Source organism: Hyperolius riggenbachi, chromosome 7, assembly GCF_040937935.1.
Source record: "Hyperolius riggenbachi isolate aHypRig1 chromosome 7, aHypRig1.pri, whole genome shotgun sequence".
Classification (NCBI taxonomy): Eukaryota; Metazoa; Chordata; class Amphibia; order Anura; family Hyperoliidae; genus Hyperolius; species Hyperolius riggenbachi.
Genome location: NC_090652.1, coordinates 245,195,619 through 245,221,655, shown reverse-complemented (window position 1 = coordinate 245,221,655; position 26,037 = coordinate 245,195,619). Strand labels below are relative to the sequence as shown.

Here is a 26,037-nt window from a genome sequence, read left to right as displayed (position 1 = left end):
CTGCCTCAACCTTGATATCACACACACTAAGCCAGCTTCCAGTCTGCCAATGCATTCCTATGGCTGCCTACCACCAGAATCATGGCAGACAATGCATTATTTAAATATGCTTTATCCAGTCCATAGGCTGCACGTCCTACTGGAGGACATTACAATCTGTTTACATATCATGCACTACACACTGTTGAGTCTGGAAAAACCCTTTAAGTTAAAAAATGGGAAGTGAAAATATGTCTTCACAGCCTACTACTGCCATTCCAAGAAGAGGGGACTATGAATGCCACGGAAATTCTATGATGCCATTCCCTGGCAGCATTCGCAGAAGTTGCGGTTGCCGCTGCCACTCACATGCTGTCAAACTCCAAAACACCCCCACATACATATACACACACACACACACACACACACACACACACACACACACACACACACACACACACACACACACCATATTCTTCTCTCTGCATTCCCCCCCTCTAGTGTTGTCTGGATCATGAACGATTCGGATCTTTGATCCGAATCTCTTTTGTGAGTCGAATCATCCGAATCATCAAAATGAGTGATTCGGATCACAAAGGGGGCGGGGCCAGGAGCGGCACACCCCCCTTTCAGAGGGCAGCGAGGTCCTGGAAGCAGAGCAGAGATGGATCGCTCTATTGGAGGGGAGCCAGCCTTGCAGGGACAGGTAGATGGGAGAGAGGGGACATGGGTGCCACTGCCAGATATGTGTAGCGCACACATACTGGCTATAATGTGCTGCTCACTATAGGCTGTCTGTTCCGTAGTTGTGCACGTTGAACAAATTGGAAACTTTTGGCACAGCTCAGTAACTTTGTAGACAGCGTGCTGGGCTAGAAGGGCAGGCACTGTGATTTCAGGGCAAGATGATCCTCCTGCACTGCTCTAAACAGCTGCACTTCACTTCTGGGAATGCTTTGGGGAATGCTTTCTTTCACTGTGCGACGTTTGTATTCAAAGTATACAGATGAAAATCTAGGTGAAATATATGTAAAGCATATGATTGCAGCATGTGGGTATTGTGTGCAAACAAACATTTCTGATCTCTGCTCGTCCCTCCTCCCTTCTCTGTCCACTCCCTGCCCTCTGTCCATCTTCTCCCCTTCTCTGTGTGTCCACCCCCCCCTCCCCTTCTCTGTCCACTGCAGGGAAAGTCCTGTCTGGCTAGTCATTTCACCCCCGAATGCTTCCCTAGTAAAATGATCCGAGATTCGGATCAAAGATCCGGATCTTTTCAATGATCCATTCGAATCATTGAAAAGATCCGAACTTCCCATCTCTACCCCCCCCCCCCCCCTCCCCCCTTGTTGAAAGCCTAAAAACTGTCTATTAGCAACAAAAACACATTCTTTTGGAACAATTTCAGAGTTACAGAACAAAGAAAAAAAACTTTTAAAGTATGTTCACACCCAGCAGAGATAACAAACCTCCAGGTTTAGCCAGCACACCCCATTATCAGTTCACTAGCGACTGACATTACAATGGATACAGACAGTTCAAAAAGGTCACACATCCGCATCCCTCCCTGTGTACATAAGGTATGTAGTACATATGTTTCTAAGTTAAAAGAGCTCAAAAACATCTTTAGCTTGAATATAGTGGTCACATGACTCTTGCCCATTTTTTCACAAAGTATATTTACAGTTTCCAAGGTGTTTAGTTGGATAAGTAATGCCCAAATACCTACGTTGAAACCCCCAGGGTCATCCACAGCAGGTGCCTGGGGCCTAGTGAGTGTCTAGGGGCCCCAGGGCAAGGGCAAAGTTCTTATTGTGCTAACAGGCAGGGAGACACTGCAGGAAGTGAGCTTGCCATTGTGCGGATCACCAAACAACCAGTAAACAAGCACCATCATTTTGCCTCTGTCACTGCCCCCCCCCTCCTGAATTAGGTTATTTTGGCGCAATGCTATGCTACCGCCTATCGGTAATTCAAGGCTCTGGTGGCTGCCAGACCCAGAATTACATCTCCCTCCAAGTTGCGACAACTCGGAGGAGAAATACTATTTAACGCCACCTCGCTCTTCCTGCACCAAACTGCCTGGCGCCAAGACGCCATGTACTCCCCCCCCCGCCCAAGAATAGAATTGGCTGTTCGGCTATAGCCAAGCAACATCTGTACTGAGGTCATTCTTAAACTGTCATTTAAAATAATTTCTATTTTTTTCTGGGCAACACTAATAGCGCATCTTTATAGATATTTATATATGTTACGGCCAGAACCCGAAGTGTGGCCACTTCGCGTTCTGGCCGGCCAATGTGCGAAGTGGCCGCAGCGCAGCGGCCAATGTTACAAATGTTATGTTTATGCCGTCTCGCTGCGGCCAAATTTATGACAACTTGCTTAATTGAATTAAATATAGCCGGCGGCAATGTGAAGCCCCCCGGCTTTCGCACTGCCTCTCTCCTCCCCCCCCCCCCGCCTCTCTCCTCTCCCCGCCTCCCATACAATAAGTAGCAGCCGGCGGGGACACGCATGTCTCCGAGAGTCGTTCATCGCGACAGGGGAATCCTGCCGTTCCTGCAGAGCAGGTGCTGGCAGAAGCAATGTCTGCAGCCTCCCCGCTCTGCTGCCCCTGCCGCGACGAACGACTCTCCGGCTGCATGTCCCCGCCGGCTGTACTTATTGTATGGGAGGCGGGGAGAGGAGAGAGGCGGGGGAGGAGGAGAGAGGCAGTGCGAAAGCTGGCGGCTTCATCTATTACATTGCCGCCGGCTATATTTAATTAAATTAAGCAAGGTTGTCATAAATTTGGCCGCAGCGAGACGGCGTAAACATAACATTTCTAACATTGGCCGCTGCGCACACTACGGGTTCTGGCCGTAACTGTGGACATGAGTTGCAGGATCCAGTATAAACAATGGATTTCTAACATGGCCACAGTGCCGGCTGTACTGTCCCCAATTCTAACACTGGAGCAAAAGAGGACATCTCCCCATCTTTAATAACACCAGGCAGAGATATTGCATCATTATGGTTTCAGAACTTGCCCGTCAATCAGTTCCCAGCACAATGCACAGCGTCATCCTGCTCCTTATCTAGCACGGTGCTATGGACGGACTGCTTTATGATTTGTTTATGGCTATCTGTGAAACTGGCAGGGCTCGAGTTCTGCAATTTCCTTCTTCAAACCAGGCCAGTGACGTGTCATGGGCTTCCAGCGTACAGAAGTGAAAACACAACACGGAAAATGCTAAAATTTCTATATTCTTAGGTAAGATTCTTAAGAAAACAGTGGAAAAGTACCAATGAATACCATATGATACAACAAAGCTTTTCCCTCCGCCCCAAACTATAACAGATCTGAATTTACATGGGGTTTTTTTCAGCAGCGATATTCAAATGCACACATTTGCATAAAAATTGAACTTTAAAAAAAATTAAAAATTAAAAAGTCCCTTTGCTCATATAATTGGTAGATAGGTACATCTTAGCACTTAAAATATACACAACATGCATATCATATGTATGCATCAACTTTGTTTAAGCCTGATGCACGTTTCACTACTCAAGGATGCTCCTTCAGAAGTAAAACAGCCAATTTTGGCGCAGTGCTGCGGCTGGGATTCGGGCACCACCATAGGCCGTAAAGTGAATCACGCCACTCACTGACTACACTGACAAATTATGTAGTTGGTAGGGGGAAGAGTTTAGAAAATAGGTCGGAGAATTGCTACAGCAGGGTAAACCGGCTTTTGGCTTCACCCTAGGACCACATGTAGTACCACCCTTTTTTAATGTACGCCTTCAGAGGCTAATTCCACACTGTAGTGTACTCATTAAATCATGTCTTATGAGGACTTTATTACGCGGACCATCTTCCATTACCTACAATCATATACATTTAAAGTGCCTCATGGGTTGATATACACAGTCAAACGCCTGGTTTTCTTAAGTGACGCTCAATGCAGCAGTAGTAGATTGAACCTGCATTGAGAATTACACTTTATGCAAATATATGCTTTTGAATTTAATTGATCCAAAGAAAAAGAACCCACATTATGATTTTGGCCTAAACTTGGGCAAACTGAGCAGTAAAGTATTGTACCAAGAGGTACAGACTAACCAGCAAGCTCATGGTGACCCAGAACTCATTGGAGTGTGTGAGGAGCTACAATGGTCCTAAAAGCCCCCTTACTAAAATACTAAGGAACACAAGAGTTTGCTTTCTTACAACAGAAAGAATTTGCAATAATTATTATTAGAGGAAAAAGCCATGGATGAGCCACTCCACGCTGCTGCGCAGGTCACCCGCACAGTGCAGTTGTGCTCATTCACAGATGGGAGAGCAGCCATTTGAACCTATGTTTGTTAAATAGGCTCAGAGGATCCCCACACTGGAACGGCGAGCTCAAGGGTGATGAGTGAAGCCTCATGCTGAAGCCTTATCCACAGGCTTTCCTCCAGCAAGGTGAGGATCTAACTTTTTCTCTTTTTAAACACACAGGTACTCTTAAAAGATAGTGTTCCAGATTTTTATACAAGTTCAGTGGACTTCTGTACACTGGCTAGATTCTCACCCGAGGTAGCAATGAATGGCCATGTTCCATCTATCGTGTGTACACACCCCTGGTTTCTAACTTTCCCAATACTTGAAATAAACCTGGCTTCCTATATTCTACCATGGAATCTAATAATCAAGTCTTTTTTGTGGGCGTCACAAGATGAACCACTTGGGAACACACACACACACACACACACACACACACACACACAACCAGTAAGGGGCCCAAGTGGCCACCATTCCATTTACCTGCCAGAGGCAATATTACAGCTGTCCCACCTTGCAGTTTTCTTGAGAGTGTAGCTGAATGCTTCTCACTTTCAGATGAATTAACATATCCATCACAGCCTGTTTAAGTAGTAAGTAGTACTAGATTACAGATTGTTATGCCAATAGAATCAAAGTAAAGAGCTTAAAGGACCTCTGTCACAAAAATCTTAAAATTTAAAACAGATGCAAGCATATACAAATAAGAAGTACGTTTCTTCCAGAGTAAAATAAGCCATAAATTACTTTTCTCCTATGTTGCACACACTTTAATCAATGAGGCTTCATACAGTTCAAAGCTTCTCACACTAGACACAGCACACTGCTGCATTAACACAGAAATGACAGGAAACGCTGCAGCTATTACTTTAATGGAATAATCACTTTTATGACAAATCAGAAGAGGTTTCCATTTCACGCCCACAACACGAGTGGTCACAGTGCTGTACATGGATACTATGGAGGCCTCTTTCTACACCGAAGGAGTTCTTGGCAGAGTCTCTTCACATGAAGGAAGAGTCATGAAGGCACCAGCAACAGAGGGTAATAGGGGGAGCTCTGCAAAGCCCTCGATGTCACCGTAGTGCTGTACCACACAGTCTATGCTCAGCACAAGTGTGGTTTCCTCATGTCAACGTCAATCCCATCTACTTAAAAAGAAAAAGTTATGCAATCTCTATTTAACGTAACAGTGGGTAGGCTTTATGAAAGTTGCAGAAGCCAGATGTAGAGAAGGAAAAAAAAAAAAAAAACTGGTCTGTAAGAGGAGGGAGTGGAAGGGAAGTGCAGAGGCTGCTTGCGCAACAGCCTCAGCCGTCCCAACAACTCCCCGCTGTGCTCAGGGAGTACCAGAGCTCACACGCACAGGAACAGGGAGCCTTCAAGGGGACTACAGACAGCCAACCTGCAACGACACACAGGCCACGCGCTGCCTCGCTTCCTCAGCTTTCCAGACAGCAGAGATCTGACAGATAACGAGTGTCAGAAGCACTTCATGACAAAGAGTCCTGAGGGAATTTTGGCATTTAAAGAAAAAAAAAAAGTTTCACATGAAAAACACATACATACCTACTGGTATTTAACAAACGAGACAGGGACTGTAGGTTCGTTCTTAACCTGAATGTGTTCATGAGTCGGAACATTGTGCCATCTCTGTCCCGTGTGCCTCCAGTGTCCCCCTCTGTGTCACCTCTGCCCTCTGTACACGCTTACACAAGTTTAAAAGGAAGGCATTTTTTGTTAGAATTTTTTTTAAAATAGATTTTCTCAAAAACTACAAGTCCAAATTGAAAAGGAGAAAAAATAAATAAGTTTATATAGCTCTATCCACACACACACACATTCACTCACAGAGTTTTATTCATTTTTATGACCACGAACATTGTAGATTCACACTGAAGGCATCCAAACTATGAATTAACACATGTGGAAGTATAGTACATAACCAAAAAGTGTGAAACAGCTGAAAATGTCATATTCAAGGTTCTTCAAAGTAGCCACCTTTTGCTTTGATTACCGCTTTGCACACGCTTGGCATTCTCTTGATGAGCTTCAAGAGGTAGTCTTGATCTGTGCACTTGTCAGGCAGTTCAGCCACAACCAAGCACCCAGTCGGTGCACAGGAGCAGCTGAATGGCAGTAAATTCATAACCCTCAGCCTCCGTCGTGAAAGGGGCCAACAGGAACCCTGAACTAAGTATACAATACTGCAGACAGTTGCTGGCAGATGAAAAAGGTGGAGGGGGGGGGGGGTGTAAGAACCACTAAGAACATGTGGATTATAGTTTTCCTTGACATTAAAGAGACTCTGTAATGTCAGAACGTCCCCTGGGGGGTACTCACCTCGGGTGGGGGAAGCCTCAGGATCCTAATGAGGCTTCCCACGCCATGCTCCGTCCCTCAGGGGTCTCGCTGCAGCCCTCCGTACAAGATGACATCAATATTTACCTTCCCGGCTCCTGCGCAGGCGCTCTGACGGCTGTCGGCTTCGAAAAAGGCGGAAATACCCGATCGCCGTCTGGTCTGCTCTACTGCGCAGGCACAAGTCTCCGGCGCCTGCGCAGTAGAGCGGACCCGACTGAGATCGGGTATTTCTGTCTACTTCGGAGCCGAAAGCAGCCACAGCTCCCCCGCTGGAGCCTGCAAAGGTAAATATTGAATTGACAGTCGGGTCTGTCGCCGGCTGTTCGGAAGGCTGCAGCGAGACCCCCGTGGGACAGAGGACAGCGTGGGAAGCCTCATTAGAATCCAGAGGCTTCTCCCACCCGAGGTGAGTACCCCCCAGGGGATGTTTTTGATGTTACAGGGTCTCTTTAATGATGGTCCTGTCTAGGAGAACACAGAGAAGCATGTGATCAATTTGGTCAGGTGATCGATATGCACGTCTCTGATTTGCTAGTAATGATCATGTGCTAAAGCAGGATGTGATCACAGCAAATCAGAACTTTGCAGCTTATCAAATCAATCCCATTGCTTCTCCATGAGTTCTCCTAGACATGACCATTGCTACCCGACATGGGCCACCTAGTTTTCCACTTTTGTGGCCACTAAAGTCTCAAAATCCAAACAAGATCTTGTCTGATAGAAGGAATCAAGTAAATGAAAAGGAGGAAAGGATTAGAAGTAACACCTTTCTGCTAGGTTTATCAATATTGAGATTAATGATACAGGGTAATTCTAAACCATTTAAAGCTGATCTGAGATGAAAAACTAACTATAACAAGTAACGTGTCTATATATCTTATCTAAAGTTTAGATAGTTTACACAGCAAATCTAGCTGCAAACAGCTTTAATAGAATATGATTCTTTCTTCCTGTGATACAATGACAGCAGCCATGTTGTTTGTAAACATTACACAGAGGCAGGCTTATCTGCATCTTGAGCAAAAAAACCTAATTCCCCCTCCTCCTCTCTCCTCCTCCCCCCTCCCCTCTGCCTCTGAAACCTCTGGCTAGTAATACCTCCCCCTCCTCCTACCCAGACTGAGCTCCCATGAGCCCTTGCTACTGTTTGAAAGTGCCTTGGCTCTCTAAAAACCTGTGGGTGTGGCTTGTTTAGTTTATAGGGAATTAGAGTATTAAAACAAAAACAGTAGTTGGCTTGAGGAATGCTCTATAAACTATATGTAAGGAACACAATTATGCAATGAGTAAAAGTTCATCTCGGATCCACTTTAAGCCTTGGCCATATTGATTATTTATCTGCAGCGCTCTAAAGTCCATGCAGTGCCTGCTGTGGAGTCTGGGACTTAAAGATGAACCTTACTGAAAAATAATATTAGGGGTAAAAAAAAAAATTAAAAAAAAACAAAAAAAAACACTGCAAAGTGAGAAGTTAATAGAAGAGAGATCAAGAAATTATTGACATTTGCCATGTAATTCGTTCATGTTGTTTGATCCACAATGATCATGAGGGTCATCATCTTTACTACTGGCAGACAAGAAAGAAAACAGACAGCACCAACTGTTATCCATTAAGAGACACACACACACACACACACACACACACACACACACACACACACACACACACACACACACACACACACACACACACACACACTCTCTTTGATAGGCTAAAGGTTTTTTTTATTTTTAAATAGATATAGATAATAATCCCTCAGGATTTGTATACAGCTTTTCTCTCGGACTCAAAGCGCTTGCGACGCATCCACTAGAGCGCACTCAGTAGCAGTGTTAGGGAGTCTTGCCCAAGGCATCCATACTAAATAGGTACAAGAAGAGCCAAGATGTAAACCCAGGTCTCCTGAGTCAGAGGCAGATCACTTAACCAGCTGGAAACATGCTTTATTCCCCACAAGGAAGCTGTGGCATGGCCTACACTGTGGCAGGGGTTTCACCACAATATCAGTCACACAAGTCCCCTGAAGAAAGCAAGGCACAGATCACTGCTAATTATGTACAGTGAAAGCTTTATTTACAATGTTTCTGACCGTGTTTACCAAAATATGATGGTCCAACCTTTTCTGGCCTGATGCGGGAAGCCTGTCCCAGTCAGGTGCATTCACTGAAAAATTACCAGGTGGAGTAAAAATAGATAGTGACCCACAAAAGGATGAGAGCATTGGCAGTGATGCATGAAGCTTTTATCAGGAGTTAGCTCAGCTCTGATGCAATGAGCATACATTTTTATTTAGTTTACTTTTATGTCAAATATCCAATCAGTTCCAACAGAACTCTAAAACAAAACAAACAAAACAAAACAAAACCAAAAAAAAAAAAAAACACGGATTTGGAAAGTTAAAATCTCCCTTTTAATATCAGTTCACTTACTTTTTTCTTCCCTATGTGATATGGTTTTAGAAGAGAGCAAGCAAAAACCAGCAAACACACACCCAGGAGCTTCAGCATTTTGGGCACATGTAGAAATGTGTTGATAAAGTCAACCAAAGATCATCTTTTCTCTCAATGTTTGCCATTTCTTAATTCATAGTGAAAAAAAACAGATTAGGGGTTTCAATGGAGGCAACAGATAAAGGTTTAGGGCTCGTTTCCACTATTGCGGTGCGGAATCGCCTGGATTCCACCGCTGATGAAATCGCATGCGGATGCAATTCCCCATGCGTTTTTTGCCGCGAATTCGCATGCGATTTCGCATAGGTGAGGGTATATGCGATTTTAACCATGTCACTGCCTGTGTGAATTTACATCCGTACCTATGCGAATTCGCATGCGAATTCGCGGCAAAAAACGCATGGGGAAAACGCATGCGATTTCCTTATTAAATACATTGCATGCGATTCGCATGCATTCCACTCTCAGGCGAATTTGTTGGCTCTTTTGTGCGTTTTTTCACCGCTCAAAAAAACGCACATCACCAACGCAACAGTGGAAACAGGCCCATTCACTTGCATACCATGTGCGAATCCGCATGCGTTGGACGCATGCGGATTCGCGATAGTGGAAACGAGCCCTAAAACATTACTTTTAATGTTAACTTTATATGTAATAAATTATATGTGTATCAATTCATATAAACACGGCCACTGCTACAGTTGTGTTCAAAATTATTCAACTACCACTGAAATTGAGTGTTTTGGCCAGTTTGACATTGATTTTGATCATTTCAGTCATCTTGTTTACAATTAAATCATAGAGGCAAGTCGGACAAATATAACAACATTTATAATGAAATAATCACAAATGTCTTTTCTGTGCTCACATCATTATCAGTTTTATTCAACCCCCAAGTGACAGTCATTCTTCTTGTACAACATCCTTTTCCAGTTATAACAGCTTTTAAACGTGAAGCATAGCTTGACACAAGTGTCTTGCTGCGATCTACGGGTATCTTAGCCCATTCTTCATGGGCAAAAGCCTCCAGTTCAGTCACATTCTTAGGCTTGCACGCTGCAACTGCTTTCTTTAAGTCCCACCAGAGGTTCTCAATCAGATTTAAGCCTGGTGACTGCGATGGCCACTCCAAAATGTTCCAGCCTTTAATCTTCAACCATGCTCTAGTCTAGTGGACTTGGGAGGTATGCTTGGGATCATTGTCCTGTTGAAAGGTCCAGCGTCGCCCAAGCCTCAGGTTTGTGACGGACTGCATCACATTTTCATCCAATATCTCCTGGTACTGAAGAGCATTCATGGTACCTTGCACACGCTGAAGCTGCAGTGTTCTCCCCAGGCTCTTTTAGCCGGGTGCTCCACCCAGCAAGTTTTGGTTAGCACCCGGCTGTCAGCGGCTCACCACCTCCTATGCTGTGAGCAGAGTTGCGCACAGAAGCACCGGCCCTACATTCATCTCGCCCCACCCGGCTACTTTTTCATGCCACCCGGCTGGAAATAATTTCTGGGGAGAACACAGAGCTGGTTGATATAACGATCTTAACCATTTAAGGACCGCAGTGATTGAGATCTACGCCCTGTATTGGTGGGCTCCTGGCTGGCAGGGCGTAGATCTCAATCACTGTCCGCAGCACGCATCCGCCGTTTCTGCTGCTCCACGCCGATCGCGCCGCTCAAACCCGACGATTCTCGCCGCATCTCACAGGCTCTGCCTGTCTCTATGACGGCAGAGTCATGTGAGCGGGTCAGGAGCCGATTTCATTGGCTCCTGACCCTGTCTTTCAATGTAAGCCGTCCCCATTGGCTTACATTGAAAAACAGGGTCAGGAGCCAATGAAAGCGGCTCCTGACCTGCTCACATGACTCTGCCGTCATAGAGACGGCAGAGTCTATGTCCTGGGGGTCTCAGCGAGCGGCGATGACGGCGGGTATGTGTGGCGATTCGTCGGGATTGGACGAGCGGTCTCTGGTCTTTAAGTGCCCAGAGACTGCTGGTCTTTAAATGGTTAAGCTTGCCTTTATTTTAGTAACATACAAGGAAAATGATCAGCTTGATTTTTCTAAACTCGTGTGATCGGTTACCACGGCACAAATAAAACCTCAGCAATGGAAGGTGCATGCCTCTTGGTTCGTTACTTGAAATGGAAGATCCACTATCGCCCTGGAGGGTAAACATAGCTAACTGACAGATGTGTCTGTTCCGTTTCAGATTTTTTAAATTAAGGTTTATTAAACTGATTCCTCCCTCCATCATGTACGAGATTTCAAACTAATTAGCAATAACACTGCACATACTCCTTCCGTTTAGAAGGTCACATGACCGCTACTAGAGATAGTCAGTAGAATGGTGATCATCACAGTCTGGCCTGAATAAACATTTATTACAAGTTGTATGCAGTTTGGAATGAGGGCAATCCAAGTTGAGGGACAGGCGGACGGTCCCCTGGCTGCATATCGTTTACATGAGCCACCATTCAATAGTCTTCTGTACAGACAGGTACGCTCAAAGCCAGGACAAGGTCCTTCAGCACCCAAGACAGACACCAAGGTGCGCCCCTCCATCCCACCCCAGCTGTCACACACTGATTGCCATTAGATTAAGGTGCCCCAGGGCCCCCATTACCTTAATCTCTAGTTATCTGGCTTGCAGTCTCTGCCATGTATCCCCTTTTCTTATTTCTCTCTGCTTCAAACACAATAGGGGAATGATAGCTGAGTGAGTTGTGTGCCCCCTCCTACACTGTGCCCTGAGGCTGGAGCCTCTCTCGCCTCTGCCCAGCCCTGGGTACGCTGAGCACTGCTGTAGTGCTGCCTGCTTAACTTCCATATTCCCTTCACCTCTGCCTCAGTGTCCCCCAGTAAAGCCTTCTGCTGTGTGCAAAGCACTAACTACTCATCTGATCTGTTGTAGAACAAGTTAGGAAAGCAAGCTCTCTCCTTTCTACCTTGGCCAATTCTCTTTTACAGCACCGGCTGATAATGAGACTATCAAAGCAGCTGGCCTATTCACACTGGTGTCTCCAGCTACACACCTGACTTTCCACTGCTACCAGGGCCAATTAAGCAACGCAAGTGACAGCGAACCGTGGTATATAGATCCATCAGTTGCCACAGCAACACAATGCTGCTCATGTGACTCAATTCTTGGAGGTATACTAATTAACCTATATCCTGTCATCTAAGTTAAGTCTTTCCACTAAGGGAATATAAGGCAAAAAAAAAAAAAAAAAAGGGGACAACATGAACTATGGTTACAAGAAACCCTGCAATTCACAAACACCACAATTCAGCCTAGTCTGGTTTACTAATGGGAGAGAACCATTTAGTGTATTGTAATTATCGTTTCTTTACAAGGTAACAATATATTATCTGTACACTGACAAATTCTATCTCTAAAGCTACAAACACACCTAGAATAATCATTAAAGCGATAGTCCCTGATCATTTTGAGAGAGAGCTAAAAACTCTTGTTGTACAAGCAGCAGTAGCTAAAGCAAATTCTGGGATGCATAAAACAGGAAATAAAATCAGGGCTATGGAGTCCATACAAAAATCATCCGACTCCAACTCCTCAGTTTATGAAACCACCAACTCTGACTCCGCAAAATGTATCTCGACTCCGACTCCTTAGCCTAATACTTACCAGGGCTGTGGATTTTGTACAAAAATCATCCGACTCAGACTCCTCATTTTATGAAACCACCGACTCCAAGTACCCAAAATGGCTCAGACTCCAACTCCACAGCCCTGAATAAAATCTCGAGATGCTAGTATACTACAACCTTTGTACGAATCATTGTGAGGCCACATCTGCAGTATGTGATACAGTTTTGGGCACCACACTATAGAAAGGACATTGATCTTCCAGAACGGGTACAAAGACAGGCAACTAAATGAATTAGAGGGGTGGAAGGTCTCGCTTAGCAAGAAAGGTTGGACAAACTGGGCTTATTTAGCTTGTATAAAAAAAAAAAAAAAAAAAAGAAAGGGTGACTGAGAGGTGACCTGATTACCATGTATAAATACATCAGAGGGCAATACAAAAGCATGGCAGATGAGCTTTTTGTCACTAGGGTTGTACAAAGTACAAGGGGACATGATCTGCGTATGAAGAAAAACTGGTTTTGCCATCTATTTAGAAAGGGTCCATCGAGGTAAAAGTGGTTAAAATCTGGAATATCTTACCTCGGGAAGTACGGTAGTTATGCTAAACCCTATATCTGCATTTAAAGAGGGCTTAGATGCTTTCCTTGCATTGAAAGACATGTGCGGCTATAATTATTAGGTTATTCACGGGTGAGTTGATCCAGGGATTAATCTGAGTGCCATCTGGAGTTGGGAAGGAATTTTTTCCCTTTTAAGGCTAATTGGCCCTGGCCTTGTAAGGTTTTTCACCTATCCCTGGATCAACAGAGATCTGTACAGGTCATTGTTTTTGTTTTTTATCTGGTTGAACTTGGACGGATGTCTTTTTTCAACCAAAACTAACTACCGATCTATATAAACACGCTGCTGGGTTATCTGCAGAGCAGCCTGTTCTGTACTATGGTAAAGGAAGGGATCGTTGTGAGATCAAATAATGTCAGCAGAGGATTTTCCCACTTGCTCTCTCATAGGACAGAAGGGGACTCCTGTAAACACACTAATGATCATTTCAGGTGACAAAACACTAGGTTGTCACCTGTAGCTTGACATCTGCAATTCCAGCACTGACATTGTGGAATCAGTTACATGAAAGGCTATCTTAATCATGGAATTTAGGTACTGACCTATGTGGGATACCTATGGGTGTTCCTACTTTCTCCTACATAAATTAGTTGATGGTTTAGTGGTTTCTAGGCAAAAAGTAACCCAGGATCCACACATGTGGTGCACAAGTCTGCTTGCTTCTCATGGCAGGTGCTTTGCATAATTGCAGAAGTGCCACAATTTTCCAAAGTGCTATTTGGCTACTGTAGCCACTGTTGCGATTGACGCGGGAACGCTACCAAACTGCAGCCATTTGCAATCTGATAGTTGGACCACCCCATTTGGATCCACTGGCAAATCCATTTTATGGTCGGCAAAGCGTGCTTAGTGGGTCCCAGCCCTTAGGCAGTATGCACAATATATCACCAGAGGGATTACAAATGGGGGTTAAATATACGATTTCCAGTACAAAACACAATTGTTGGAATTTAGCAAACTGCTTGCATCCATCCCTTTACCCAAATATTGCAATGTTATAACAGTGTCTACTTAGCAAAGTCTGCAAACACCTTATTTGAGGCCTAATCATCATATTAATATAACTTCCGTTCCTCTTAACCAGACCTCTAGGCAAAGACCAGCAACATAGCAGTCCAGGACACACCCCCTTACATAAAGCTGTATAACAGTGGGAGTGTGCCAATTTTCCAGGAATTCCGTTTTACACATGCAAATTCTGAAGAGGAAACAATTTTATTCTGCTGCTTCTCTTGGCACTGGTGCAATTTCTGGTTAAACAAGTTCTTTAGGAAATCTGGGACTCACCAAGGTGGTTTTCACTACCTTTAAACCAGGAATTACTTAAAGGAAACCAGAGCTGTTCTAAATAAAATGTTTTATACATACCTGGGGCTTCCTCCAGCCACCCACCCACGGATCGCTCCCACGCCGCCGTCCTCAGTCTTCTCGCAGATCAGATACCAGGTCCCCGCACTGTCACTTGGGCCAGTCTACGCAGGAGAAGTGCGCCCTCTACGTATCTCTCCAGCGCCCTTCACTTACGTTAGACTGGCTCCAACTGACTGAAGTGCAGGGACCCGGTTCATGAAGCTGCAGGCAGCGGAGGACGGCGGCGTGGGAGCGATCCAGGCGGATGGAGCTGGAGGCAGCCCCAGGCATGTATAAAAAAGTTTTATTTAGAACAGCTCTGCTACACTTTAAGCAGATCATTCCAGTGAAAAAGGCAACAAGACAAAACGTAAAGTGCAGCAACAAACAGTTTTTAACAAGCAAAAGAAAAAAAAAAAAAAAAAACACACATCCCAAAGACAATGTAAACCAACTTGGATGACAAATCTTCACGTCAGTACATGTAGTCATTAATAGAACAAATTATTCTAAAGGTGGTCGCTAATGATCCAATCTTGGTCATCCAATTTTACCAAATCTATCTAGTATAAGGGTGAATTGAGTGAATATATTGAATATATAATGTAGGCAGTTACCTTATATTACATAAAAATGGTAAGATTGGCTGAAAAAGATTGGACGATTAGTGGTCACCATTACGTTGCTTATACACCACACAATCTTGGCCGAGCAATCTCATAGAGACGGTTCACACTGGACAGATCAGAAAATGATATGTGAAAGTGAAACGCATCCGTTTTTATAGCGCATCGTTTTTTCCATTCAGGAAAAATTGCTCCCTCCCCAAACTTGCGGTCCTTTCAGCGTAACAGGCCAAACTGATCCTATTGATTAACATACGATCCATTCCAGTACGATCCGCTAAACTGACCAATTTTACTGCCAATGTGAACCGGGCCATACAATTTTACCCCATCTAAGAAACAATATACTGGAAATAATTGTTCTTCAATTATTTCAAAGTGGTAAAATTAGGCAAGGCTGTACAATCAAGATTCTATGGACAGCATAATGGTCCAAAAAGATCCTGTCCAATGGTCATTTTCTGCAGTCTGAACAGCATGGAGAGCCAATGGTGCAGCAGCCCCATCCACAGGGATGACTCAAGCCACACTGACATTCTACAACAAGCTGCAGCATATATAAGAGTACGCTGCCACACGGCTGTTTTCTGAATCTGCTGATATCAAGTAACTGTGACTTGGAAGCGCTAAAACATAATATAATGAACAGAGTTAAAATCAGCACCAAGAAACAAATAGGCTGCTGCTGAGAGTAGACAGAATCCAAAGTCCAAATCAACCATATACATGAGATCAGAGCAGGACTCACAGATCGAAACTGTTCATAGGTGTAACATGAGATATCATGGAATCCACAGTTCAGTGGCTCTCATGTTCATGGATTAATGTGATCACCAATACGGCAAAATCAAGGCTTACGAGCCAATGACAACCCACATTATAAGGTTGTGTAGCACGCACTCTCCAATTGGATGCTTTAGCACTCCTAAAGATCCTGGGTACCACAGTGGTCATGAACCAGTAAGCCTCATTATTGTATGAAAGTATAGTCATAAAACAGATAGAACTGTTCTAAGTGTAGAACAGTTCTAAGTGTAGACTGTAGAGTACCACAGTAATAAAATGGCCTGTATGCTGCCCAACAACAGGGATTGGATGAAGGTGCCGCCAATCTCCTTTCCTGTCCATCAGAGGTGTCACTAGGGTTGGTGTCACCCGGTGCGGAAACTCCCTGAACCTCCAACCTCACCAGGTAGTAACATTGCTTGTTATGGTGGGATGTTAAGTGGATCAGATCAACACTAAGCAGCCAGAAGGGAGAATTACATCAGGTACTAGCCTGGTCTGTATTTACATAGCCCACTCCACTCTACCTTAGCCTGGTGGTGACACCTGGTGCGGTCCGCCGCTACCGCACCCCCTAGTGACGTCACTGTTGTCCATACACTTAAAGATTCAGCATATGTTATTTGAAAACAGTACTCAATGTTATGGCCCTTCCTGTGAAGTACCGAAAACACTATGGCTCCCTCCGCTCAGTCCAATAAATTCAAAGTGAGAACCAAACTCTGAAAATGAAAACCGTTTCCCTTCATGTAGAATGCAATATTCATGGGATAGCCTTCAGAATTATAAAGCAGTAGGTAATATTGATTTGTCCTATTCCTATAGTACAGAATACAGTTCTAGACTAGTACTATAGATAGGGTGGCACAGTAGTTCTCCCTGTATTTCCATGGCTTTCCTCTGGCCCCTGTGGTTACCTCCCACATTCGAAAAACGTGCTGATAAGCTATTTGGTCCCCAAAAAAGTTGTACTTAGACTATGGAGGGACATCAAACTATAACTATGGTACGGATTAGATTGTGAGCTCTTTGTGGGCTTGTTCTCACTACACATTTGTGTTTTTATGCCTAAAATTAACAAACAGCACCACTGTATTCACTGGGAAACGTGCGCTAAAAATCTCAAATCAAGTAAAGGGCATAGTATGAAGGAGCCTTTATGCAGAGGATGTAACCATCTATATACTCCTAAATGTCAGCACTATATAAATACATAATAAAATAATAAGCACGAGTCCCTGGAGCTGTACAGTATAGAGCTGAATGCCACTAACTGCCAAGGTAAACACTATAAACTGACAAAGCTGCTAAACAGCATTATAACAAAGCATAATTAATGTCTAAAGGAAATCCAAGGTAAACACCACAAGTGTAGCTTTACTTACCTGGGGCTTCTTCCAGCCCCTCAAAGTCTATCGAGTCCCACGCCCATGCCGCAGTTCCACTGTCTGCCAGGCTGCCGCTGTCCCCCCCATAAGAGCGCCGACCCCGGCCAGATCATGGCTTCTGCGCATGCAGTCTGACTTGAACTGCTCATGTGCAGAATGCTCCCAGCCACGGGAGAGTGATCATGAGAGGCGTGTCCGCGCATGCACAGGAGCCCACAACCCGGCTCCAGATCATTTTTGAGGGGACAGCGGAAACCTGGAGCACAGCAGAACTGGGACCTGATAGACTTCCAGGGGCCGGAAGAAGTCCCTGTAAGTAAAGCTGCACTTATGTTGTTTACCTTGGATTTCCTTTAAAGTGAATACGAGATAAAATGTGGGGTCACTACTAATGGTCAAAGTATTTTGTTTCTTTTTATCCCTATTACCTTAGTAGGTAATTTACCCTCTCCCCCATCTCTCAAAGCGGCACAGTGTTCCGATTAGCAATACCGCAAGTGCTCCTGGGAACACCTGTTCAGGAGGCTACCGGAAACAACACAGAAAAATCCCATGCGTTAGATGGTGGTAATCTGAATTTGATGCAGCAACCCATTTATCAGACATTTTCAACAGTGGGTGAGGTTTAGTAGCATTAATGCTGTCTGTGCAATATATTCAATGCGGTTTTATAGTTTACTTCCTCTCTAAACGTACATGTTACCACAATAATTATTGCAAAACTTTACGATGCATTTATTTAGTACTGACATTTTCTACAGTGCCTTTTACAAAATATAGAGTTGTGTCACTACCTGTCCATCAGAGGAGGTCACAATCTAATCCTTACCATAGCCAGATTTTCCTAACATAGTCGAAGATTTTGGTAGGAAGCCAGGAAGCTCATGGGTGTGTTTTGGAGATGTGGGAGGAAATCTTAGCACCCACATAAGGAGGGTCAGTGGGGTAGCAATATGGGATGCCAAAGCTGCTCCAGTTGCAGCGTTAGTTCTCTGTAGTGCTATAGTGGAGATGATCAAATTTCGCGATAGCCATGTCTAGGAAGACTAATGGAGAAGCATGTGATCAGTTTGGTCAAGTGATAGATATGTAAGTATCTGATTTGATAGTCATGGTCATGTGCAGGATGTTATAGCAAATCAGAGGTTTGCAAATCTATCAGCTGATCAAACAAATCACATGCTCCTCCATGAGTTCTCCTAGACATGACAATCACTAATCACCTCTATATGTGCGTTAAACAGCGGTAATCATTGACACCCCAATCTTTTTTCTGTGCTTACACCTCTGTTCTTTGAAAGCTGATTTTAATGCTCTATAGCCTGCAATTATTACAAATACAGTGTGTGTGGAAAGGAGGGCAGTGTAAATTTTGCACTGGGGCCCATGGCACTGTAGCTACTCCTCTTTAACCAACCACAATCACATATAAGCATGCAAGAAAAAAATGCCATTTAGGTTTGTTCATTCATATTGCTTCATAAAACATCACATGGATTAAGCAAAACGTTTGAAGAATTTTTAATGCTTTCATTAACATCTATAGACTTTCCCACTATGCTGAAATACATCGGGAATGCGAAAGTTTGGGAATGGTCCAAAATACCTTCTGTAAATCCAATAAACTTCATTTCACTTCTCAAATATCACTGTGTGTGCCTTCTATATGATATATTTAACGGACATTTTTTATCGTCACAATCAGGGATTTATACAGGAAAATCATGCCGATTAACAAGGTTGCCAAAAAACGTTCGCATCCCACTGTACTAAGAAATGCAGCATCCTGACCACGAGAGATGTTGATTGAACTTTTTGTTCTGTTTACAAAACTGGTACTGATCAATATGAATATAACAGACAGATCCTCCCACTTAGCACTTCTTGTCAGGAATGCACCATAAGAAAGTTACAAAATAAGAATCGGATAATCTGCAATGAAGTTTTCTAAAAATCCTTCTGAAGCACAAAGGCAATCCGGAAATAATGATTTTATTCTTAGCAAAAAGCAGTGTTTCGCTTTAAGAAACACACAAACTTTGCATACACAAATAGGTTACAGTGTTACTCCATAAAATAACATGGGAACTGCAGTCCTTGACAGGTTTCCTGAACCCCCTACAGAGCCCCTGGGTGACGGTGCACATTCAGTTGTCAAGGAGAGAGAGCGAGCGAGAGAGCATGCAAACTCTGCCCAGTATAGCAGCAGTATAGAGACAAATGCTGGCTTGAGGGAATCTCATAGTCAGGATACTCTGGCCAGAAATGAAAAAAATATGAAATTGTTAGGAAATCACTTAGAGAAAAGAAAACCAACAAAACACAGTCCTGGACTAACGATGATCTGTGTGAAAACGACAACAGTGCACTGCAACCAAACAAAATTCACCTTTGACTTAGCCAACTTCAATAAACTGCAATCTGATTGGCTTCCAGGGATACCACATGCATTACATTACTGCCACTCGCATTATAAAGTGTAATTTCACAATAGGAAGCCGTAGTGCCCACCGGTGCGTCACAGAGGTTGCCTGGGTGTTTAGCAAGTGCTGAGGTGTGCTTGCTGGTGATTTCACTACCCCTGGAAGGCACTGGCATTTTCCACTGTCCTCCTATGGAACTCAAAATCACTTTTCAGCACCACAGAATTCTCAAAAAAGCCAGCCAGGTCCAGGCTTCTAGTGTCAAGTGGTCTTATTTAATAAAGTGGCATTACATTATCCTAGGATTTAGCAAAAGCTGTAAAGCACCACCGTGTACTACACTAAGGCCTGGAATCCACTACAAAATGCTATCGCTAATCGCAATCGCTAGCGTTTTGTATGAGTGGTTTGCAAGCGATTTCATGAGCATTTTCAGGAGCGATTTTAAAAAGTGTATTCAATTTGCCAGCGGTTGTGTAGCGATTAGCGATTTAATTCTGATTGGTCCTTTCAATTAATTTTAATTTTGTTACAGTGTGCAGTGCCTTGAAAACGCTAGCAAAATCACTCTGTGCAGGTGTTGATGAGCGATTACGCCAGTGTTTATAAACTTTACATTGCAGAAACACTAACGCTAATGTGAAAAATGCTGCATGTCCTGTGTTGTGCGATTTGGTAATCGCAATCGCTCCAGTGGAATTTGGCCCATACATTATCAGCTGAGCGTTTAGGGAAATTGCTAGCAGTCTGAATCGCTCCCTATATGCCCAGAAAATTGCTCTAGTGAGTTTGAGCCCTAAAACTAGTCAGGGATTTAAAAATTGAGGGGAAAAAGTGCTTTGTTTCCTCGTGTGTTACATTTGAAAAGATTTCCTGTAAGGACAGGACGTGACAGAAATTCTGGGAACACAGGAAAGCAATACAAATCCAGGACAGATTCTAATACCTTCGGGCCTATTTCCACTAGTTCTGCATCAGCTGGTCGGGATCCAGATTTCTGGATGTGGCTACACTATCCAAAACTGGTGGATGTGAAAAGTATGTGAAGATGGTAGAAGGTAAGTTAGTTTAAAGGAGAACTTTAACTAAGGATTGAACTTCATTCCAATCAGTAGCTGAAACCACCTTTCCCATGAAAAATCTTTATCTTTTCACTAATATAATAGATCATCAGGAGGTATGTATGGCTGATATCGTGGTGAAACCCCTCCCACAGCGTGATGTCATGACCATGATCCTGACCGTTCGCTGTCTGTGAACCTTGTTACTTTGTGGGAAAAAACGACTTTTTCCAACTGCCAAGCAAGCAATATCTCCTTCTGTACATAGAACTCTCAGTAACGAACATTCCGTGCAGATCACGTGGCAGAACTAAAGAGGTCACCACCGGTAGCAAAATTCAGAATGTAAATCAGGGAGGGGGAAGATTTTACAATGGACAAACCCTGGCTAAATAATCCATAGATGAATATTGAAGAAAAAACGCAATTTTATTCATTATGCTCAGATCAGATGCGTCTTGCCGCACAAGCTGTGTCAGCGTCGTGTCCCGCAAGACTCATGCCGGCACTGTATGGAAGCAGGCGCTTTGGGTTAGGTAGGTAGGTTTAGGTATCAGAAAGGAGTTAAATGTTAGGAAAATGTTAACAGGTGGAAGAGGGGGGAGGGGTTGGGGAGTTTGGGGATAGCTATACTGCAATAAAGTGTCACAAAGTGGTAAAAAGGGAGAAGGTTGCAGCTAGGATTCAGGGAGAGATTGTTTGGGGTGGGGTTAGGTTTAGGCATTGGGAAGTGCATTTTGGGATTAGAAGATTGACAGGAGTAAGGGTATCAAAACACTGATGGAAATAACTTTACAAAAATAAAACTGCAAAGTACTGGTAATGACATTGCCAATACTCTACTAAGTGACCTGTAAAGTTGTGGGGGCAGAGAGAAGTTGGCTCACAAGTTCTTAAGTTACTTATTTGTGATGGAACGCCCTATTAAATGCTGCAGTGTTTTGGAGGAGGTGGGTGTTGCCCATTGCAGTAGATGAACAGCGAAACAAACTGAAACCTTCTGATGTAACATCCCATCAACTCCTGCAGAGTACTGGGGAAAGGAGGGGGTGTTTTCCTACTGTAGCCAGTAAAATCAGTAAACTCAGGTGGCCATAGTGGCCACAGACATAGAAATGGTGACACTAGTAGGTAAAAGAAACTATATAGAGGATTGTAAATTGTTTTTCTTTATTTAAAAAAAAAAAAACGAGGAACTTTAGTGAAAAGGGGGAAAAAAAATAAATCAATACATTTCAAAGTAAGAAGTTAAAAAAAAAAAAAAAAGTAAGAAATCAAGAAATAATTGATATTTGCCGTGTAATTTGTTCCAATTGTTTGATCCATATTCCGCCTGCACGACAAAAAAACAAAAACAAACAAAACTAGCCAGCGCCAACTGCCATTATTTATAACCACCCCCACAAACAATGCAATAGACTGAAAGGTTGTTTTTTTTATCTAGATATACATATGCACAGAGAGATAAACCGTTTGCTTGGCAGTTGGAAACAGCTGTTATTTCCCATAATGCAACAAGGTTCCCTCAGTGTGATGTCAGGACCTAGGCCCTGACATCACACTGTGGGAAGGGTTTCACCACAATATAAGCCACACAGATGTCCTTGATGATCTATTTGAGAAAAAGGTAAAGATGTCTCATGGGAAAGGGGGTATATCAGCTACTGACTGGGATGAAGTTCAATCCTCGGTTACAGTTCCTAAGTGGATGGGAATTTCAATCAGTTTAACTGAGCTCAGAGAGATTGTTCAATTAAAAACACATATTCTGCATGTACAACATACAGATTAATCGAACATCCACTGCTGCCCATTTAGGGTAACCCTCACCCCTCCTTGCACACTTTACATACTAGACCAGGCATGGGCAAACTTGGCCCTCCAGCTGTTACGGAACTACAAGTCCCACAATGCATTTGCCTTTATAAGTCATGTGGTGTCAGACTCCTGCAATGCATTGTGGGACTTGTAGTTCCTTAACAGCTGGAGGGCCAAGTTTGCCCATGCCTGTACTAGATTATACATTCAAAATCTGGCAAGGAGAATGGGGCCTTTTCCTAGATATGAGGAATTTGTACAATGACCTAAACACTGAAGGTCCCAAAAAATAAAAAAAAATTAACTGGGTGAACACTTCTGAATAAACCAAGAGCTCAACACTCAGCTTGGAGTAAACTAACCTTGGAAAGATCACAACATGATAAAACAGAGCATAAAGTACAATTTGTTTCTCCACACAGCACAGAAATAGTCAGACAACGAAAGCCTGCAGACACATTAATGAGGCCTTACAAAAGCAGGAACGAGAAGTTCTCAAGATGTCCTACTAACCCCAAAGATTCAGCTAAGCTTCAGGGCCTTCCAAATGGCTGCCTCCAGCTGTTACTTCCCAAGTGGCTGGAAGTGCAGGAACCAGTACAGTAGTCAATATATCCTGTACAAAATGCACTATATATGGAATTACATATTGTAAAAAAAAAAAAAAATTAAAAAAATTCCTCCAAGTGAACTTGACATCTTTTGTTAGATGGAAAAAAAAAACCTATACTGTTTGGAACCATAAAAGTATTAACAAATGTAACTCAACAGCCAATCATTCACCAATATTTGTCCCTTAATGACAGCAATCCACAATTTTAACTTTCATGCATAGAGGTTTTGCACGTGGCACTTTTTCTTTCCTGTTACTGGGAAAAAGTGAAAAAGATGATTTTCAAACCTTGGCAGCTTTGGAGAATGTCATCCTCTGACAACAACAAGTGACCTAAAACTCTTAATTCTAAACAAATTCCATTTATACGCTACGGTCCAGCTACTGTCAACTGCAATGTCTAGAACATATTTAACTGTCCAGGCCCATATTAAGCAGAGTCCATTAGCCTCTAGACCACAGCAAATCACACAATAGTCAGCTTTGTTAAAGTTTTCCAGACTGGCTCATTAATGCACTCAAACAAATTTAGCACAATAAGGATTTTCAAAACTTTGTGAGCGAGTCGTCGGATGGACTGTCTGTCCAATGTATGACCGGCAGTCATGTAGAGATCATAAGATCCTGTTTTAACACCAGCATGGTCCAGTTTATTAAAGTGACACTGTAGGGGGGGGGGGGGGGTCGGGGGAAAATGAGTTGAAGTTACCCGGGGCTTCTAATGGTCCCCCTCAGACGTCCTGTGCTCGCGCAGCCACTCACCAATGCTCCGACGCCGCCTCCGGTTCACTTCTGGAATTTCAGACTTTAAAGTCTGAAAACCACTGCGTCTGCATTGCCGTGTCCTCACTCCCGCTGATGGCACCAGGAGCGTACTGCGCATGCCCAGTATGGTCTGTGCCTGCACCGTGCGCTTCTGGTGACATCAGGGGAAGCGAGGACACGGCAACACAGGCACAGTGGTTTTCAGACTTTAAAGTCTGAAATTCCAGAAGTGAACCGGAGGCGGGGCCGGAGCATCGGTGAGTGGCTGCACGGGCACAGGATGCCAGCGGGGGACCATTAGAAGACCCGGGAAACTTCAACTAATTTTCTTTCGACCCCCCTACAGTATCCCTTTAAGACAAGCAATAAGAAGCCAGGGGAACAGGTTTATGTAACCAGTGAGCAAAGACAATTATATAGGTAAAAACAAAAAACTGATACCTTTTTAACAGCTAAAAAGAAAAAAGTTCCAGGGTTCTGGTTTTCAGAAAACTGGTCCATTTGTAAGGCTTATTTTCAGAGGTAAGCTAATGTCCAAAAGAGGGAGTAATTCACCCAAAACCTGCATTGTGAAACTTTTTAAAGTTAACTAGTAAAAGTTATCATCAGTACAATATCTTGACTTTTCTATTGGCAGGTGACGCAAGAGCTGGAAAAGAAGCAGAGCAGCAGACTTATTGTATTAACAGAGGTAACAGAGGAAACCTTATTGGCTGCTCTAGGCAACTGCTTCAGTTTTCTTTGCACCTGACATGAAAAGAATAACTCACACACACCCCCTATGTAAAAGCCATAGATCACGTGATCCTCAGTCTGAGGGACAACTTCAGCAATGACATTCTATAGGTGACAGAACCCCTCCCCCTCCAACAGCACAGCACAGCCCCGCCCCCTCCCTCACCTGCTGGGACTGTTTAGCGGGTGGTGGTAACTCTATTTCCATCATGGTGGCCCCTGAACCCGGCCGGGCGTCCCCTGATTGTAATGATCGCAGTCTGCTATTCTCTGTGTGACGATCCTCCCGTGTTCCGCTTCTGTTCCCCGGCCGGCAACTATCCTTCCGATCACAGGACCGTCCTAAGCGATCTGACGGGAAAGTCCAGCGCAACACTGCGAGAGTCAGCTGTCACTGGCCCCTCGCAGCCAATGGGAAGGCGAGAGCACTCCGAACCACGCCCCGTCAGCTGTCACTGCCCCACCGCAGCCAATCGGAAGACGAGAGCACTCTGGATCACGCCCCGCAGGGATTACGCAAGACATCACGATGTGGGCGTGAGGAGCCAGGAGTCGCCCCCACTTCTGCGCCACGCCCAAATTCTTAACCTTTTAAGTGCCGGTGCGAAACGAGCGAGGAGAACGGGTGAGGAATATTTTAAAGAGAAACTCCAGACTAAAAATCTACTCAGCAGCACTGAAAAGGCTTGGTGTTTCTTTAACAGTTTCACAGCATCAGAACTTTGTTTTTCTTACCCAAACCTCATTTTTAGCTGCACAGAAGTAAACTGCCCGGGCATTTTTCCCCTGATGCTGTGCAAAGCATGATGGGATTTTTGATGTTCTCCTTTTGCTGCTTTACCGCATTTTTTTTTAAATTTGAGATTTGAAGCCTAATGCATGCAGCTGGGAGGATTGATCAGGACACAGGACAGTTGGAACTGTGTCTCATGCTCCCTGTCACCTCCTTTCAAACAAAAAGATGGATGCCTCCATGAAAAAGATGGCTGCCCCTATGAAATCACAAACATTTGCCTGTTCTTTTAAAGAAAAGCTGTAACGTAAAAAACTCCCCTAGGGGGTACTCACCTCGGAAGCCTATTTAGGCTTCCCCCGTCCTCATCGGTCCCACGGCAGCGGCGAACATCCTCCTGGAGCGGCGGCGA

General features: G+C 43.9%; 1 protein-coding gene across 1 annotated transcript in view; it reads right to left on the bottom strand.

Moving 5' to 3' along the window:
- The window catches only part of NFE2L2 (NFE2 like bZIP transcription factor 2), a 55,591-nt gene extending 30,288 nt beyond the window's left edge, over positions 1–25,303 (bottom strand). The window contains exon 1 of the mRNA XM_068245443.1: positions 25,059–25,303. Coding sequence (XP_068101544.1) covers positions 25,059–25,103 — 45 coding nt within the window. The 5' untranslated portion in view covers positions 25,104–25,303. The remainder of the gene's footprint in view (positions 1–25,058) is intronic.
- Positions 25,304–26,037: the final 734 nt, after the last annotated feature.